General features: G+C 52.7%; 1 protein-coding gene across 6 annotated transcripts in view; it reads right to left on the bottom strand.

The window, feature by feature from the left end:
• LOC140410257 (NACHT, LRR and PYD domains-containing protein 3-like) overlaps window positions 1-17015 on the bottom strand; it is a 159627-nt gene that overhangs the window by 23869 nt on the left and 118743 nt on the right. For all 6 annotated transcript variants that reach the window (XM_072498218.1, XM_072498221.1, XM_072498220.1 and 3 more), the window contains 2 exons: window positions 5219-5305; window positions 1577-1747 (listed from right to left, as the gene is read on the bottom strand). In XM_072498218.1, coding sequence (XP_072354319.1) covers window positions 1577-1747; window positions 5219-5305 — 258 coding nt within the window. The remainder of the gene's footprint in view (window positions 1-1576; window positions 1748-5218; window positions 5306-17015) is intronic.

Below are 17015 nucleotides of genomic sequence, written 5' to 3'. Positions count from 1 at the left end.
ACCTGGCCAATCGGCCTGCCCACCAACTGCAAAAGTAGATAGGTCTTGGGTGGCATGGTGGCGCAGTGGCAGCACTGCTGCCTCACGGCGCTGAGGACCTGGGTTTGATCCTTGCCCCGGGTTACTGTCTGTGTGGAGTTTGCACATCCTCCCCGTGTCTGCATGGGTTGCACCTCCACAACCTAAAGATGTGCAGGTTAGGTGGACGCTAAATTGCCCCTTAATTGGAAAAAAAAATAATTAGGTACTCTAAATTTTTTTTTAAAGTATATAGGTCTCAGCAAATATATTTCAAATGGCTCCTTAATGGGCTTAATTGCCAGTGGGCATGCTTCTGACCCTCACGCGTGCCCGCCGATTGAAATATCTTGCAAATGTGCGATGTTGTGGGACGAATGCCTGATGTCTTGCATGATTTCACCTGCTTCGGGTTGGGCTTATGTCTGCCCAAGCAACTATAAATTCTACCCATGAGTTTGGGAGAAGAGAGGACGCAACGTCAGGGAATGAACGATGAAGGGTTGCAGCATCAAGGTCTTGCATCCTTATGCCCACAGAAGGTGAAGGGCTGGAGCAGGGATAACTGGAGGCAGGGAGGGCAATCAACGATGGTGAGATGGGTTGTGGAGCTGAGAGAGTGAGTGGCCTAATGGATGGACACCAGAGACTTTCAGGTGATCACAAAACATGTGCTCGTATGTCCATCACCGGTCACATAGAATAGCCTGAAGGATATGTTGGAATGTAATCACACTTCACCCTCTCACAAATCAAGGCCTGCTATGATTAGGGACAACCACCCACCTCTGATGAGGAGGGGAGACCTCAGAGGGTACGAGTCACATTATTCCACCAGAACCTCAGCACAAACGTCTGTGGGACCGACATCCCATTCGCTTGGGATCAGTCAGAGAACTAACAGGGTTCAGTGAAAATGCCGGATTGGAGCCCATATGTTCTCCCAGGCGTTTAGCCCAGGTGTCCTCCCTGCGGGATACCCCAAAAATGCAATCCTGCCCCTCAGACCCCCAGATTTGCGCACAAAGGATTGCATGGTAATTACCCTGGACAGTTCTGTTGGGCAGTTGTCCTGCAACGGAAACCATCTGATACTCCAATTTAAATTGCAAATTTCAGATGGTTCCAACATTCTTAGAGTAATAGTTACCCAGAAAGAGTTCCAACTCTAAAAATCATTTCTAACTTCTGGGCAATTATAGCAGTGAACCTCTGGACCCCTGCCGTCCACACTCTACCCTCAGCCCTTCCCGATTAACCTCTCAACCCCAGAAAACACAGGGAGTGGCTTCCTTACCCTAGACTCTCCTGCGCGACTCAAGGACTCGGGAACCAACTGCACCTTTCTCACCTGGCCTGAGTTGGAAGGAAGATACGGCTGCATTTCAGGCTAAATAATTCTGAGTGGAGTGGCAATAAGCTCTGACTGCAACCCCATGCAAGTTACGACCCTATTACTGACTATGATAATAATGGACAGACTTTATTTATTATACTAATAACAGTGTCTAACATGTATTGCTAGATATCTAATCATTATAAACAATCTTGTACTGACCTCAGTTTCTGCACTTTACATTCCGAACTCCTCAGAGCTGCAGTCAGTATTTTCACTCCTGAATCTCCCAGATTATTATTGCTCAGTTCCAGATCTGTCAGTGACTGGTTTGCACTGAGAGCAGAGGCTAGATCTTCAGCACATGAATCTGTGAGATCGTTTTCATTCAGACTGGGGATCAGCGAGAAAAAAGTAACAGGAATCAGGGTAAATCCCCAATGTTTCTAAAAAATTGTTATTAACAATGATAATGTACTTAAAAACACAATTTCCATTTATACAGAAGGCAAAATATTATTGATGATGCAAATCTGAAATAGAATGGGGTGGAAACATTCAGCAGATCAGACTGTACCTGCCAGGAGAGAAATGTTTCAATTCCATGAGCTTTCAACTGAGAAATAACTGCAAATTAAATTGTTTTAAACAACAGGTATATAGAGATGGGGGGCAGTGACAAGGAAAGAACAAGATGGAATTGCAGGAGTGATTAAATGACAAAAGGGGTGTTGGAGCAAGACAAGATCCCCATGTCCTTACCTTGATTCACCAGGGAGGCGCATGGGTTGGTGAGAGACTCGAGAATGGAGTTTGTGTAAGATAATGACGAGGTTGTAATAAATAAACTTTATTAGTGTCACAAGTAGGCTTACATTAACACTGCAATGAAGTTACTGTGAAAAGCCCCTATGTACTGATATTTGGACCACAAGCTTGTGAAGTGGCTGTGTGGACAGGATTAGTTAATTTAACGTAGTTCACAAAGGACTATTTGTATCGCTCTCTGTTGGAGAAAGACAATTTCTTACTTAGCAAACGTGGACAAGTGGGAGGAGTCAGGAGTACATAAACTACCAGAGCTGAAATGGGGATCTAACCTTCAACATTAAAGTCATTCTACATCACACTCTAGCCACCGAACCAACCGAGTTAACCAACTCCACTTATGAAGACATCAGTGGCTGAACCAGCCAATTAAAGTCTGACAGGGGAGGAGAAGCCAGCCACTCAGGCCGAACTGCAGAACTGTTACAGAACAGAAGGAGGCCATTTAGCACAGGGCATCTGAACGGGCTCTCTGAATGAGCAATTCACTAGGTGTCAATCCCCCATCTTGTCCCCTGTGGTGAACCACAGGCGGCGCGGTGGGGGGGGGTGCATTGGTGGGGGTGTGTGTTGGGGTTGGACCTGACGGTGCCAGGTCCCTGAGTGAGATAGTATCTTGGCGGCCGTCGGGGAACTCAACGTAGGCATATTGAGGGTTGGCATGGAGCAGGTGAACCCTGTCCACCAAGGGGTCCGCCTTGTGGAGTCGGACGTACCTACGGAGAAGGACCGGTCCTGGAGCAGCGAGCCAAGTCGGGAGTGACACCCCAGGAACGTGTTTTTACCTTCCCCAGGAAGTCCACATCCGGGGTGTCGCTCCAGACTTGGCTCGCTGCTCCAGGACCGGTCCTTCTCCATAGGTACGTCCGACTCCACAAGGCGGACCCCTTGGTGGACAGGGTTCACCTGCTCCACGCCAACCCTCAATATGCCTACGTTGAGTTCCCCGACGGCCGCCAAGATACTGTCTCACTCAGTGACCTGGCACCGTCAGGTACCACTCCAACACCAGCCCCCCCCCCCACCCCCAACCAATGCGCCCCCCCCCCCACCTCCCATCGCGCCGCCAATATTGACCCCACCAGACCATCCCCCCCTCCCCTTTTCCGCACAAGAGGACGAAGAGGACTTCTGCACGCTCCCGGAGTTCCCCAGCTGGTGGAGATTGGCCAGCATCAGCACCGCCACCACCGTCATCGGTGCCACCTCCACCACCGCCAGCGCCGACTTCGCCGCCACCGTTACGCCGCTCCCAACGAAGCACCAAAGCACCGGACCGGCTGAACCTTTGACGGCCTCCGGACCGTCAACATGGACTTTTCTTTCCCTACCATTGCACTAATTGTATATAGTTTCACGTCACCCCCGCCGGACTCATTTATAACAGGGGTTGAATGTGGTGAACCACTGTAATAGGAGATGTAAGGTAGGACCTGCACTACATGTTCGCCGGTAGCTCCTGACAGCTGGTTCCGCCCACGGAGAACTGTATAAATATGCATGACCTCCAGTGCCGTGCCATTTCGCCAGCTGCAGCAGGAGGCCACGCATCTGACTGTAATAATGCCACAGTTGTACCCAACTTTAATCTTTGTGCAATTGATCGTGCATCATCCCCGTAATCCTGCACATTCTTCCTTCTCAGAAATCAGTCCAATTCTCTTTGGAATACTTCAAATGAACGCGTCTCCCCCCACAATGACAGGCACTGCATTACAGACCGTAACCACTTGCTGGAGGGGAGGTCCTGCTTCAGGCAAGGCTCGTGCCATATTTAAAAGCAGCTAGCAGTACTTTCAAAGGCAACAGCTCTGGAGGGGCCAGCGAGGCAGCCCTGGTTACTGAACAAGGTACTGTACTGACAGGAGGCAAATTAAAGCATACTCCTCAATTCACTGATGCCTCCCTGGAGGTGCTCCTCCAGGCTGCCCGGGTTCAGAGGGAGGTCCTGTTCCCTCCGAATGGGAGGAGCATAAGCTTAGCCCATCAATATGGACAGAAATTCCAGAGGACAGAGCAGGTGTGGGGTATGTGGTTGCAGTACAGCAAAAGGATCAATGACCTGATGTGTTCTGACAAGGTGAGTGCAATACAGTGTTCAAATAATGTGGATGAAAGTGAATTTGATTGAAAGGACATCCCCACCTTGCATTGGCAATGCCCAGGCAGCAGCTGGGGTTCACAGTCCCTGGCCTAACGGATGGGCACAGGAGAGCCTCTGGTCAATATAAAACCTGCTGCTTGTCTGTCTCAACAGTGGTCACATGGAGGTCCAGAATAGGAGCATTCTGAAGGACCTGTTGGAATGTAGATTGTCCTCTAACATTCTTCTCCCTCACAGAAAACAAGGGCTGCTGTAAAGAGGGAACAGCTTCTCATCTCTGAGTGGGAGGAGACCAGACTCCACATTATTCCCCTGAACCCTCCACCCATGCAAATATTTAGCAACAACATAGCGGGTTGTCCTCACTTGAAGGAGGGGGTAGAGGGCGGGGAGGGGGGAAAGAGTTGATGGTACTGACATATATGTGGGGGGGGGGGGGGGGGGGGGGGGGGGTGTTAAATTGCCAATGGGTAGGGGCCACCCACAAGCTCAGTTAGAGATCGGGGCAACTTTTCAAAATGGCGGCTCGATCTCCAGAGTGAAGGAAATAATTCAAAGTGTGGTAAACCGCCGAGAAACTCCCCAGGGCCCAAAAAAGTGACAAGTGTGGTTAGATAGTGGTGAGGAACCAGTCAACAGAACCAACGGGAAACTCCCAGCAAAATCCGCCACAATTGACACATAGAAAATTTTCCAATTGATCGCGCCCATAGGAAATAGAAGCAGGAGGAGGCCATTCGATCCTTCGTGCCTGCTTCACAATTCATTATAATCATGGCGGATCATCATGTTCAATACCCTGATCCCACCTTCCCCCATATTCCTTTAGTCCCAATAGATACATAGAATTTATTGACACCATTACCGATAATAATCAACAATGTCAGACATCCAATTATTATAAACATAATCTCACATAGTCTTGTACTTACTCCAGTGTCTGTATTTTACAGTCTGATTTCCTCAGAGCCGCAGACAGTAGTTTCACTCCTGAATCTCCCAGATGATTGTAACCCAGTCTAAAGAGAAAGAGTGAGAAACACATTAAAATGGACTGAATTTTGACCACAGCGATGAGAAACAGGAGCAGGGTTTATTTTCAGGTAAGAAACCCACCACTGGCGGAAGACTGATTAAAGTTAAGATTTCTCTGTGGGGATGCCATTGATTGGCATGGAGACAGGTTTCCTGTTCACTTAGAGCCAGTGGGGTTGGAATAGAGGGGTGTCAGACAAAGTATGGACTCATTCAGATCCACATGGTAGCCATCATTGAGGCTGCAAGGTTGGCCTGAGGGTGAGATCTGTGGTTGTGCCAAAGACTCACTGGAGGGAACTGAGTTGTTACAGTGAAACCTTCTCACGTGCTTAACCTGAAGAAGAGCGACTTAGAATAGAGTGCTAGGAGCTGGGTGATTAAAGGGTGATTATGGGTAGCACAGTGATTAGCACTGTTGCTTCACAGTGCCAGTCCCCGGGTTCGATTCCTGGCTTGGGTCACTGTCTATCGGGAGTCTGCACTTTCTCCCCGTGTCTGCAGGGGTTTCCTCCGGGTGCTCCGGTTTCCTCCTACAGTCCAAAGATGTGCGGGTTAGGTTGATTGGTCACGTCAAATTGCTCCGTAGTGTCCAAAAGTTAGGTGGGTTTTCGGGGTTGCAGCGATGGGGTGGAGGTGTGGGTTTAGGCAGAGTGCTCTATCAGGGGCCGGTGTAGACTCGATGGGTCGAATGGCCTCCTTCTGCACTGTAAATTCTAAGCTTTCAGGAAGTGGTCTTACTCTGCTACAGAAGAGGTTAGCCATTTGGTGAGTCTGTAGTATGTGACTAAGATTTATTCTATTTCCAAGGTGTAAAAGAGTATAGCAACATGTGGTAAGGGAAATAACATATATAAAAACAAAAGTAAAATATAATATTACAAAAAAATTAGTGAACGAGAACACATTAAGGATGGCAGGACAGGCGGTGTGTCCACAGCTTCAGCATATGGGAGCTCCTGGGTGCCAGTTTGATCCAGGACGTACACATCTGCACTAAGTGTTTGAAGTTCGAGCAGTTTATGAGCTGGAGGATGAACCACCGATACTGTGACACATCAAGGAGGGAGTAAATTACCTGGATTTGTTTTGCCAGAAGGCAGTCACACCTCTTTGGACAAGGTCTTCTGATTTCGTCAGTGGTCAGAGACAGGAGAGTGTGACTGCAAGTGAGGCAGGTAAAGGTATTTTGAGGGCATTGGAACAGCTTTTACAATTATTCAATAGGTTTGAGGTTTGTTTACTTGCTTGGATGAGAATGGTGGTTGCAGGGTGAAGAACTAACTGACCATGGCACCATGGTGCAGGAAGTGATTCAATTAGGTGAAGCAAAAAGGAATCTAGTGGTAGTTAGGGACAGTACAGAGTTAGGAAGTTAGAGTCAAATGAAAAGTAAAGAATTGGATTGTTTTAAAAACTGGCATTTCGCTGCATGGAGGGTTTGAGAAATGCAGATTAGACTTGTAGCAGGGTAAAACCAATACTTTGTTAACTAAAGTGGAGTCTAACAGTCTAATGGCCTAGATCACAACCATGCTCAGTTGTCAAGCAGAACTTTATTTTCTACCAGGGAGCGGCAAGCTGGTGTGCAGAAAGCAGAAAGCAGAAAGTCTGTGTTAGACCGCAGATATTCTACACTAAACTAGAAGGGCTCCTAAAAGAAAACGATAGGACCTGTGTGGTAATTATTGATGAATTTGGCTCTTAGTGTTAAAATCTATGGGATGTGGGTTTGGAGAAGGGGTATTCTCAGAGTTTAGGAAAGTAGATATAGATTGAGGGTAATTCAAGTATACTATCTGGATAATCATTATTGTAGTTAATTGTAAATGTTGTTCTTTACCATTGCCTTTCTCATTATGTTTTAAAGGTTAATAAACGTGTTTTTATTGACAACAAGAACCTTTCCTCACAGAATATCATATTTCTTCTCACACTTTCCTACATGGCACAAGTAAACTGTTAAGATCCAGCGTTCCATGATTCCTTTTGGGATTTGGGGTTATCGCGCATTGAACATCAGCGGGGTTCATAACAATAGTTAGAGGGATTGGGACTTCCGGTGGCGGCCATGGAGGAGTAGGTCACACATTCAATAGCTCCCGCCTGTAATGGACGTTCGGACCTTTTGCCCCTAACTTTTCTTGGATTTTTTTGGGATAAATCGGCAAACTGTGTCACAGTAAGGAGGATTCCCTCTCTGGTGTATGGAGAATTGGACCAGAAGTGGCTGTGTGAAACGACTCAGTCCTGGTAGCGAGAAGCAAGCTGAGCTGGTACCACGGGACAGCATGGCGGAGGGCAAGGGCCGAGGAGAGGCGGCTCAGTGGTTGACGGAGCAGCTGGTGAAGTTTTTTGAGGATTGCTTCGCCAAGCTGAAAAAGGATAAGCTGGACCCGATCAAGATTTCGATCGATCAAGTAGTCTTGAATCAGGAGACCCAGGGGAAAGCGATACGGGAGATTGAACAAAAGTTATCCGACCAGGAGGACTATATAACCATGCTGGAGAACAAGGTGGAGGTGCTGGACGACCGCCAGAAGAGGATGCAGGAGAAGCTGGAGGACCTGGAGAATAGGTCCAGGAGGCAGAACCTTAGAATCGTTGGCTTCCCTGAAGGCTGTGGAGGTTCGGATGCGAGGGCATATGTGGTATACATGTTGGCGATGTTGATGGGGGCTGGGACATTCCTTCGGCCCCTGGAGGTGGATAGAGCGCATAGAGCCCTCGCGAGGAAGCCCAGGTCGAACGACCCGCCGAGGGCCATGGTGGTACATTTTCACCGGTTTACAGACAAGGAACTGGTCCTGCGGTTGGCCAAGAAAGAACGGAGCAGCAAATGTGAGAACTGTGAGTTGCGTATTGATCAGGACCTGGGAGCGGCGTATTGATCAGGACCTGGGAGCGGAGCTGGCCAAGAGACGGGCTGGGTTCAATCGGGCAAAGGAGACCCTCTTTAAGAAGGGGGTGAAGTTTGGGATGCTGTACCCAGCGAGGCTGTGGGTTACGCACGAGGAACGAGACTTTTATTTTGAGATGCCGGATGATGTAAGGGCATTCATTAAAGAAAAGAAGCTCGAGGCAATTTAGAGGACATTTAAGTTGCGGATAAGTTTTGTAGTGGTGGCTCGTAACACTATTAGGGGTTTTTTTTCTAAAAAGAAGAGATTTTGTGTTGTTCTGGGGAAAACTGTGGGCGGCGGTGATGGTTGTAGGGTGCTTTCCTTGCAGAGACTTGAAGTGGAGGGGGGGGGGGGGGGAAAGGGGTCTTCAAATGAGAGCTTTTCTTTGTGAGGCTGGATCTTGCCTGAAGAGACTTTCTTTACAGGTGCCTGCTAATTGCATCTTTTTGTTTGTTTGTTGTTGCTGCTGTTTATTCACTGGGGAATGTGATGCTGTTGTCAGGTTTACTCATGTGGGGGGAGAGGTGCGAACAATAGGGAGACAGACTGTTTGGCGCAAGGGGCGGGGGTTATCGGGGTCAGCATGGTGCAGCTGACTCTCGAAAGCGCAGTGGGGGGTGAGCAGGTGTTAAACTGGTGCTTGGCCTGGGGAATGAAGTTTCTGGTACTGTGGGGGGAAGACTTCTTTTTTGACAGGGGAGGAACTATTGTTGGGGAATGAATGGGAGATCGAGAGCGGCTGCTGCTCATGGGGGTGCCCGGAGAAGCGGGTGGCGCAGGCCCGGGGTTGGCCTAACAAGGGTGATGGCTAGTCGGCAGGGAGGGGGGGTTAGAAGCACCCCCCCGTCCAGGCTGATTACGTGGAACGTAAGAGGACTGAGTGGGCCGGTCAAAAGGGCTTGCGTGTACGCGCATCTGAGGGAACTGAAGGCAGATGCGGCCATGCTACAGGAGACACATCTAAAGGTCATAGATCAGATGAGATTGAGGAAGGGCTGGGTTAGCCAGGTGTTCCACTCAGGGCTGGACTCAAAGACCAGGGGGTAGCAATTGTGATTAGTAAGCGAGTGGCATTCGAGGCGGGGAGAATCGTGTCAGATAAGGGGGGTAGGTACATAATGGTGAGTGGAAGGCTGGAGAGTGTACGAGTGGTGCTCGTGAACGTATATGCTCCGAATTGCGACGACGTGGAGTTTATAAGGCGGGTGTTAGGTAAGATCCCGGACTTAGAGTCGCATAACTTGATCATGGGGGGGCGGGGGGACTTCAACACGGTCAATGATCCAGAATTGGATCGGTCATTATCGAGGTCAGGGAGGAGGGCGGCTGTGGCAAAGGAATTGAAGGGCTTTCTGGCACAAATGGGGGGTATAGATCCATGGAGGTATATACGGCCAAGGGTGAAGAAGTTTTCTTTTCTTTTCCATGTTCAGAAGGTTTACTCTCGTGTTGACTTTTTTGTTCTGAGCAGGGCGCTGATACCGAGGGTGGTGGGGACGGAATACTCGGCAATTGTAGTCTCGGATCATGCCCCACATTGGGTGGACTTGCGGTTGGCGAGGAGCGAGGGCAACGTCCATTATGGAGATTGGATCTGGGGTTGTTCGCGGATGAAGCGGTCTGCGGGCGGGTGAATAAGTCCATTCAGAACTATCTGGAAACTAATAACACGGGAGAGGTATCTGCGGCGACGGTGTGGGAAGCTCTGAAGGCGGTTGTTAGAAATGAGCTAATTTTGATCCGGTCCCATAGGGAAAAGGGGGAACAGGTGGAGAGGGAGAGGTGAGTGGAGGAGAAACTCCGGGTGGACAGGAGATACGCGGAAACCCCAGATGCGGGGCTCCTGAGAGAGTGGCGGAAGCTGCAGGCGGAGTTTGATTGTTGACCACAGGGAAAGCAGTGGAACAGTTGAGGAAGGTAAAGGGAGCGGTTTATGAGTACGGGGAAAAGGTGAGTAGGCTGTTGGCGCAGCAGCTTAGGAAGAGAGAGGCTGCCAGGGAGACTGGTAGAGTAAAGAATAGGGATGGGAACATGGTCTTGGACCCGGGGGGGGGTAAACAAAGTTTTTAAAGAATTTTACAGTAGACTATATGAGTTGGAACCCTCGGCTGGTGTGGAGGGGGTGAGACAATTTTTGGATCGGTTGGAGTTCCCGAGGGTGGAGGAGGACCTGGTGGAGGGGCTGGGGGCCCCAATTGAGATGGAGGAAGTTATTAAGGGGCTGGAGGGTACGCAGTCGGGCAAAGCTCCGGGGCCGGACGGCTACCCGGTGGAATGTTATCAGAAGTTCTCAGGGATACTGAGCCCACTGCTGGTTAGCACCTTTAACGAGGCTAGAGAGAAGGGAATCCTCCCCCCGACAATGTCGCAGGCCTCGATTTCACTTATACTTAAACGGGAGAAGGACGTTGAGTAGTGTGGGTCATATAGGCCAATATCACTTATGAATGTAGATGCCAAGTTGTTGACGAAGATATTGGCCACTAGGATAGAAGACTGTGTTCCGGGGGTGATAGGGGAAGACCAGACGGGATTTGTTAAGGGCAGGCAGCTCAAGGCTAATGTGCGGAGGCTCCTAAATGTTATCATGATGCCCCCAGAGAGCGGAGAGGCAGAGGTGGTGGTAGCGATGGAGAAGGCTTTTGATCGGGTGGAGTGGGAGTACCTGTGGGAGGCGCTGGGAAGATTTGGGTTTGGAGAGGGCTTTATTGGCTGGGTGCGGTTACTTTACCAGGTGCTCTAGTGAGTGTACGTACGGACCGGCTGGGGTCGGGGTATTTTAAATTACATCGAGGGACGAGGCAAGGGTGCCCCCTCTCCACGTTATTGTTTGCTCTAGCTATAGAGCCACTGGCCATGGCGCTAGGAGCTTCGAGGAACTGGCAGGGGCTAGTTCGGGGGGGGGGGGGAGCATCGGGTGGACGATTTACTCTTGTACATTTCGAACCCGCTGGAGGGGATGGGTGAATTTGGCAGTTTTCCGGGCTATAAATTGAACATGGGGAAGAGCGAAATCTTCGTGAACCAGGCTGGAGGGCAGGAGGAGAGACTGGGGGAGCTGCCGCTTAGAATGGTGGGGAAGCGCTTTCACTATCTGGGAATTCAGGTGGCTCGGAAATGGGAGGCACTGCATAAGCTTAATTTACCCCGGTTGGTGGAGCAAATGGAAGAGGACTTCAAGAGATGGGACATGGTCCCGCTGTCATTGGCGGGAAGGATACAGACCGTGAAAATGATGGTCCTCCAGATTTCTGTTGTTTTTCAGTGCCTCCCCATCTTCATCCCTAAGGCCTTTTTCAAGCGGGTGAACAAGATCATCTCGGGCTTTGTATGGGCGAATAAAACCCCGCGGGTGAAGAGAATGTGGTTGGAGCGCAGTCGGGGGGAGGGTGGGTTGGCGCTGCCGAACTTCTGCAACTGCTTGGGGTAATCACCACTGTTGTATATATTAGATGTGTGGTAAGGCCCTGGACTACAGGTACGGGGGTAGTCCCTGCCTGCTGGCTCCGGCCAGTAGGCAGAGAAAAAATTGTGTGCTCTCCGTACAGCAGCCATTTCGCCAGCAATCAATTTATTACACTAAAGTTTTCAGAAGATGGACCTCCGCATCAAGCTGGACCGCCTGCAGCTGGATCCGCAATCAAGCAACGCCAAAAAGGACTTTGAACATTGGCTAGCTTGTTTCGAAGCTTACATCAGGGGCGAAATTCTCCGGTATCAGCGCGATGTCCGCCGACCGGCGCCAAAAACGGCGCAAATCAGTCCGGCATCGTGCCGCCCCAAAGGTGCGGAATCCTCCGCATCTTGGGGGGCCGAGCCCTAACCTTGAGGGGCTAGGCCCGCGCCGGACTGATTTCCTCCCAGCCAGCTGGCGGAAAAGGCCTTTGGTGCCCCGCCAGCTGGCGCGGAAATGACATTGCCGGGCAGCGCATGCGCGGGAGCGTTAGCGGCCGTTCACGGCATCCCCACGCATGCGCTGTGGAGGGAGTCTCTTCCAGCTCCGCCATGGTGGAGACCGTGGCGAAGGTGGAAGGAAAAGAGTGCCCCCAGGCACAGGCCCGCCCGCGGATCGGTGGGCCCCGATCGTGGGCCAGGCCACTGTGGGGGCACCCCCCCAGGGCCAGATCGCCCCGCGCCCCCCCCCATGACCCCGGAGCCCTCCCGCGCCGCCTTGCCCCGCCGGTAAGAGAGGTGGTTTAATCCACACCGATGGGACCGGCATTCTAGCAGCGGGACTTCGTCCCATCCGGGCCGGAGAATCGCGGGGGGGGGGGCGCCAACCAGAGCGGCACGATTCCCGCCCCCGCCGAATCTCCGGTGCAGGAGAATTCGGCAACCGGCGGGGGCAGGATTCACGCCAGCTCCCGGCGATTCTCCGACCTGGTGGGGGGGTCGGAGAATCTCGCCCCATGTCTGCACCAGACCCAATTCCAGAAGCTCAGAAGATCCAGATCCTCTGCTCGCAGCTGAGCCCCAACGTTTTCCGCTTATTCAGGATGCGCCGACCTACGATGAAGCCATGGCGCGACTGAAAGAGAACTACGCCCAGCGGAGGAACACGCTCTTCGCCAGACACATACTCTCTACTCGTAGTCAGCTCCCTGGTGAGTCCATAGAAGATTTCTGGCGCACTTTAATTCCCCTGGTTCAGAGATTGTGACTGTCAGGCCGTCACAGTCACGGAACATTCGAACCTCCCCATGTGGGACGCTTTCGTCATGGGGATAGGGTCAGACTACATCCGCCAGCGACCTCGCGGAAACCAAAAAGCTGGCGCTATCGGTGACAATCGCCTCGCGCAATATCCAGGCCTACACCCCCGGCCGCGCGGCCCACTCCACCTATGCATCGTGGACTCCGCAGATGGCCGCCCCACCGGGGACCCCACTCAGCCAACCCTACGCCTGTGTCACATGCCAGCCAGCTAACCCCAGGGCCTCCCGATGTTACTTCTGTGGGCAGCAAAAACACTCCTGCCAACATTGCCCGGCCGGCAGCGCCCTTTGCAAGGCCTGCGGCAAGAAGGGGCACTTCGCCGCGGTGTGCCAGGCCCGCTCAGTTGCCACGATCGCCCCGACACCCCCCCCCCCATCCCCCCCGCGTACGGGCAGTGGGTGCCACCATCTTCCCCTCCTCGGACCACGGGCGGCCAGTGGGCGCGGCCATCTTCCCCTCCTCGGACCACATGTGGCCCATGAGCGCCGCCATCTTTTTCAACCCCGCCACGTGTGGCCCGTGGGCGCCGCCATCTTGTCCACCTTAGGATCGTCAGTCGCTGCCATCTTGTCTCCCCCACGGCACATGGGCGCCACCACCATACCAGAACCCGTGCCCCCCGAGCACCCCATCGTCCGACACCAGCGACGACCGGTGAGACCCGCCTCGGTCACGATTTACCAGTCTCGCCCGCACAATCTAGCCACCGCCATGACAAGCGTGAAGATCGATGGGCACGAGATCTCCTGTCTGCTGGACTCCGGGAGCACCGGAAGCTTCATCCATCCCGATACGGTAAGGCGCTGCTACCTCGCGGTACACACCCGCCAATCAGAGAATCTCCCTGGCCTCCGGGTCCCACTCCGTGGCGATCCGGGGGCACTGTATAGTCACGTTCACGATCCAGGGCATAGAATTCAGCGGCTACCGCCTCTATGTCCTCCCCAACCTCTGCGATGCCCTGTTACCCGGCCTGGACCTCCAGTGTAACCTCCAGAGCCTAACATTGAAATTCGGCGGGTCCCTACCACCCTTTACTGTGTGCGGCCTCGAGACCATAAAGGTCGACCCACCTTCCCTATTCGCAAACCTAACCCCAGATTGCAAACCCGTCGCCACCAGGAGCAGATGGTACAGCACCCAGGACAGGACCTTTGATCAGGTCCGAGGTCCAGCGGCTGCTTCGGGAAGGCATCATCGAAGCCAACAACAGCCCCTGGAGAGCCCAAGTGGTAGTGGTGAAAACTGGGGAGAAACACAGAATGGTCGTGGACTACAGCCAGCCCATCAATCGGTACATGCAGCTCGACGCGTACCCCCTCCCACGCATATCTGATATGGTCAATCGGATTGCATAGTACCGGGTCTTCTCAACTGTAGACCTAAAATCCGCCTACCACCAGCTCCCCATCCATAAGGCGGGCCGCCTATACACTGCCTTCGAGGCAGATGGCCGCCTCTACCATTTTCTTAGGGTTCCCTCGGTCTTCCAAAGGGAGATGGACCGAATGGTCGACCGGTGCGCGGGCCACTTTCCTGTACCTAGACAATGTCACCATCTGCGGCCATGATCAGCAGGACCATGATGCCAACCTTGCCAAATTTCTCCACACCGCCACTCTCCTAAACCTCACCTATAACAAGGAGAAGTGCGTATTCAGCACGAACTGCTTAGCCATCCTCGGCTATGTGGTCCAGAACGGAGTTCTGGGGCCCGACCCCGACCACAAGGGGGAACTCCTCCTTCCCCACTGCCCCAAGGCCCTCAAACGCTGCCTGGGGTTCTTTTCTTACTATGCCCAGTGGGTCCCAAACTATGTGGACAAGGCCCGCCCACTCATCCAGCCCACTCTTTTGCCCCTGACGGCCGAGGCTCAACAGGCCTTCAACCGTATTAGGGCCAACATCGCCAAGGCCGCGATGCACGCAGTCGACGAGACGTTACCCTTTCAAGTGGAGAGCGACGCATTAGACGTTGCTCTAGCCGCCACCCTCAACCAGGCAGGCAGGCCCGTGGCATTCTTTTTACGAACCCTTCATGCCTCCGAAATTCGACACTCCTCCGTCGAAAAAGAGGCCCAGGCTATCGTTGAAGCTGTGCGGCATTGGAGGCATTACCTGGCCGGCAGGAGATTCACTCTCCTCACTGACCAACGGTCGGTAGCTTTCATGTTTAACAACACACAGCGGGGCATGATCAAAAACGATAAAATCTTGCGATGGAGGATCGAGCTCTCCACCCACAACGACGAGATTTTGTATCGCCACTGTAAACTCAACGAGCTCCCCGATGCCTTATCCCGAGGTACATGTGCCAGCGCACAGGTGGATAGACTCCGGACCCTGCATGACAACCTTTGTCACCCGGGATTCACACGGTTGTACCACTACATCAAGGCCCGCAATCTGCCCTACTCCTTCGAGGAAGTACGGGCAATCACCAGAGACTGCCAGGTCTGTGCAAACCGCACTTCTACCAGCCAGACCGCGCGCGCCTGGTGAAGGCCTCCCGCCCCTTTGAACGCCGCGGCGTGGATTTCAAAGGGCCCCTCCCCTCCACCGACCGTAGCACGTATTTCCTCAGTGTGGTCGATGAGTACTCCAGATTCCCCTTCGTCATCGCATGCCCTGACATGACGTCTGCCACGGTCATCAAAGCCCTCAACACCATCTTCGCTCTGTTCGGCTTTCCCGCCTACATCCACAGCGACAGGGGATCCTCATTCATGAGTGATGAGCTGCGTCAGTTCCTGCTCAGCAGGGGTATCGCCTCCAGCAGAACGACCAGCTATAATCCCCGGGGAAACGGGCAGGTGGAGAGGGAGAACGGGACGGTGTGGAGGGCCGTCCAGCTGGCCTACGGTCCAGAAATCTCCCGGCTTCCCGCTGGCAGGTCCTCCCCGATGCACTGCACTCCATTCAGTCGCTCCTATGCACTGCGACTAACCACACACCTCATGAATGTCTCTTTGCCTTCCCCAGGAAGTCCACATCCGGGATGTCGCTCCCGACTTGGCTCGCAGCTCCAGGGCCCGTACTCCTCCGTAAGCATGTACGACTCCACAAGGCGGACCCGTTGGTTGAAAGGGTGCAGTTACTCCACGCTAACCCCCAGTATGCCTACATAGCGTACCCCGACGGCCGCCAGGATACTGTCTCCATCAGGGACCTGGCACCAGCAGGTTCCCCACACATCCAGCCCGGTGCCACCCTCCTCTCCCCCGGTGCACCCAGCAGCAGGACCATCAGTCCTCCCCTGCCAATGCCCGAGGATGAGGAGGATTTTGGCGCACTCCGGGAGTCACCGAGGACCACACCGTCACCGGAATCGCCGCCACCACTGCGTCACTCCCAACGTCAGATCAGGGCCCCGGACCAGCGAAACCTGTAATTGGTTCGGGACTGTTAAAGCACCCTCCAACATTTTTTTTGCCTCTGTATATTAAAACTTGTTCTGTATATAGCTCTCCGCCAATCACTCCGGACTCAATTTTAACAGGGGGTGAATGTGGTAATCACCACGTTGTATATATTAGATGTGTGGTAAGGCCCTGTACTACAGGTATGGGGATAGTCCCTGCCTGCTGGCTCCGCCCAGTAGGCAGAGTATAAATATGTGTGCTCCCTGTACAGCAGCCATTTCGCCAGCTGCTGTAGGAGGCCACACATCTAAGTGTAATAAAGCCTCAGTTGTATTCAACTCTCGTCTTTGTGCAATTGATATTGCATCACTACTACTGGGCGGCAAACATCGCCATGATTAGGAAGTGGGTAATGGGGGAGGGGTCAGCATGGGAGAGGTTGGAGGCACCAGCTTGGGAGAATTGGTTACGGCACCTCTGACGTTCCTGCCGGCCCGGTACTCCATGAGTCCGGTGGTAGTGGCGGCTTTGAGGATCTGGGGGCAATGGAGGAGGCATAAGAAGGTGGAGGGTGCGTCGGTCTGGACCCCGATTTGCAACAACCACATGTTTGTTCCGGGCAGGCTGGACGGTGGGTTCCCGAGCTGGCAGAGGGCAGGAATTAGAAGGATCTATTTATAGAAGGGGGCTTTCCCAGCTTGTCGGTGCTGCCG

This window comes from Scyliorhinus torazame, chromosome 4, assembly GCF_047496885.1.
Source record: "Scyliorhinus torazame isolate Kashiwa2021f chromosome 4, sScyTor2.1, whole genome shotgun sequence".
NCBI lineage: Eukaryota > Metazoa > Chordata > Chondrichthyes > Carcharhiniformes > Scyliorhinidae > Scyliorhinus > Scyliorhinus torazame.
Note: the sequence above shows the minus strand (reverse complement) of the source record. Positions and strands in the feature narration are given on the sequence as shown.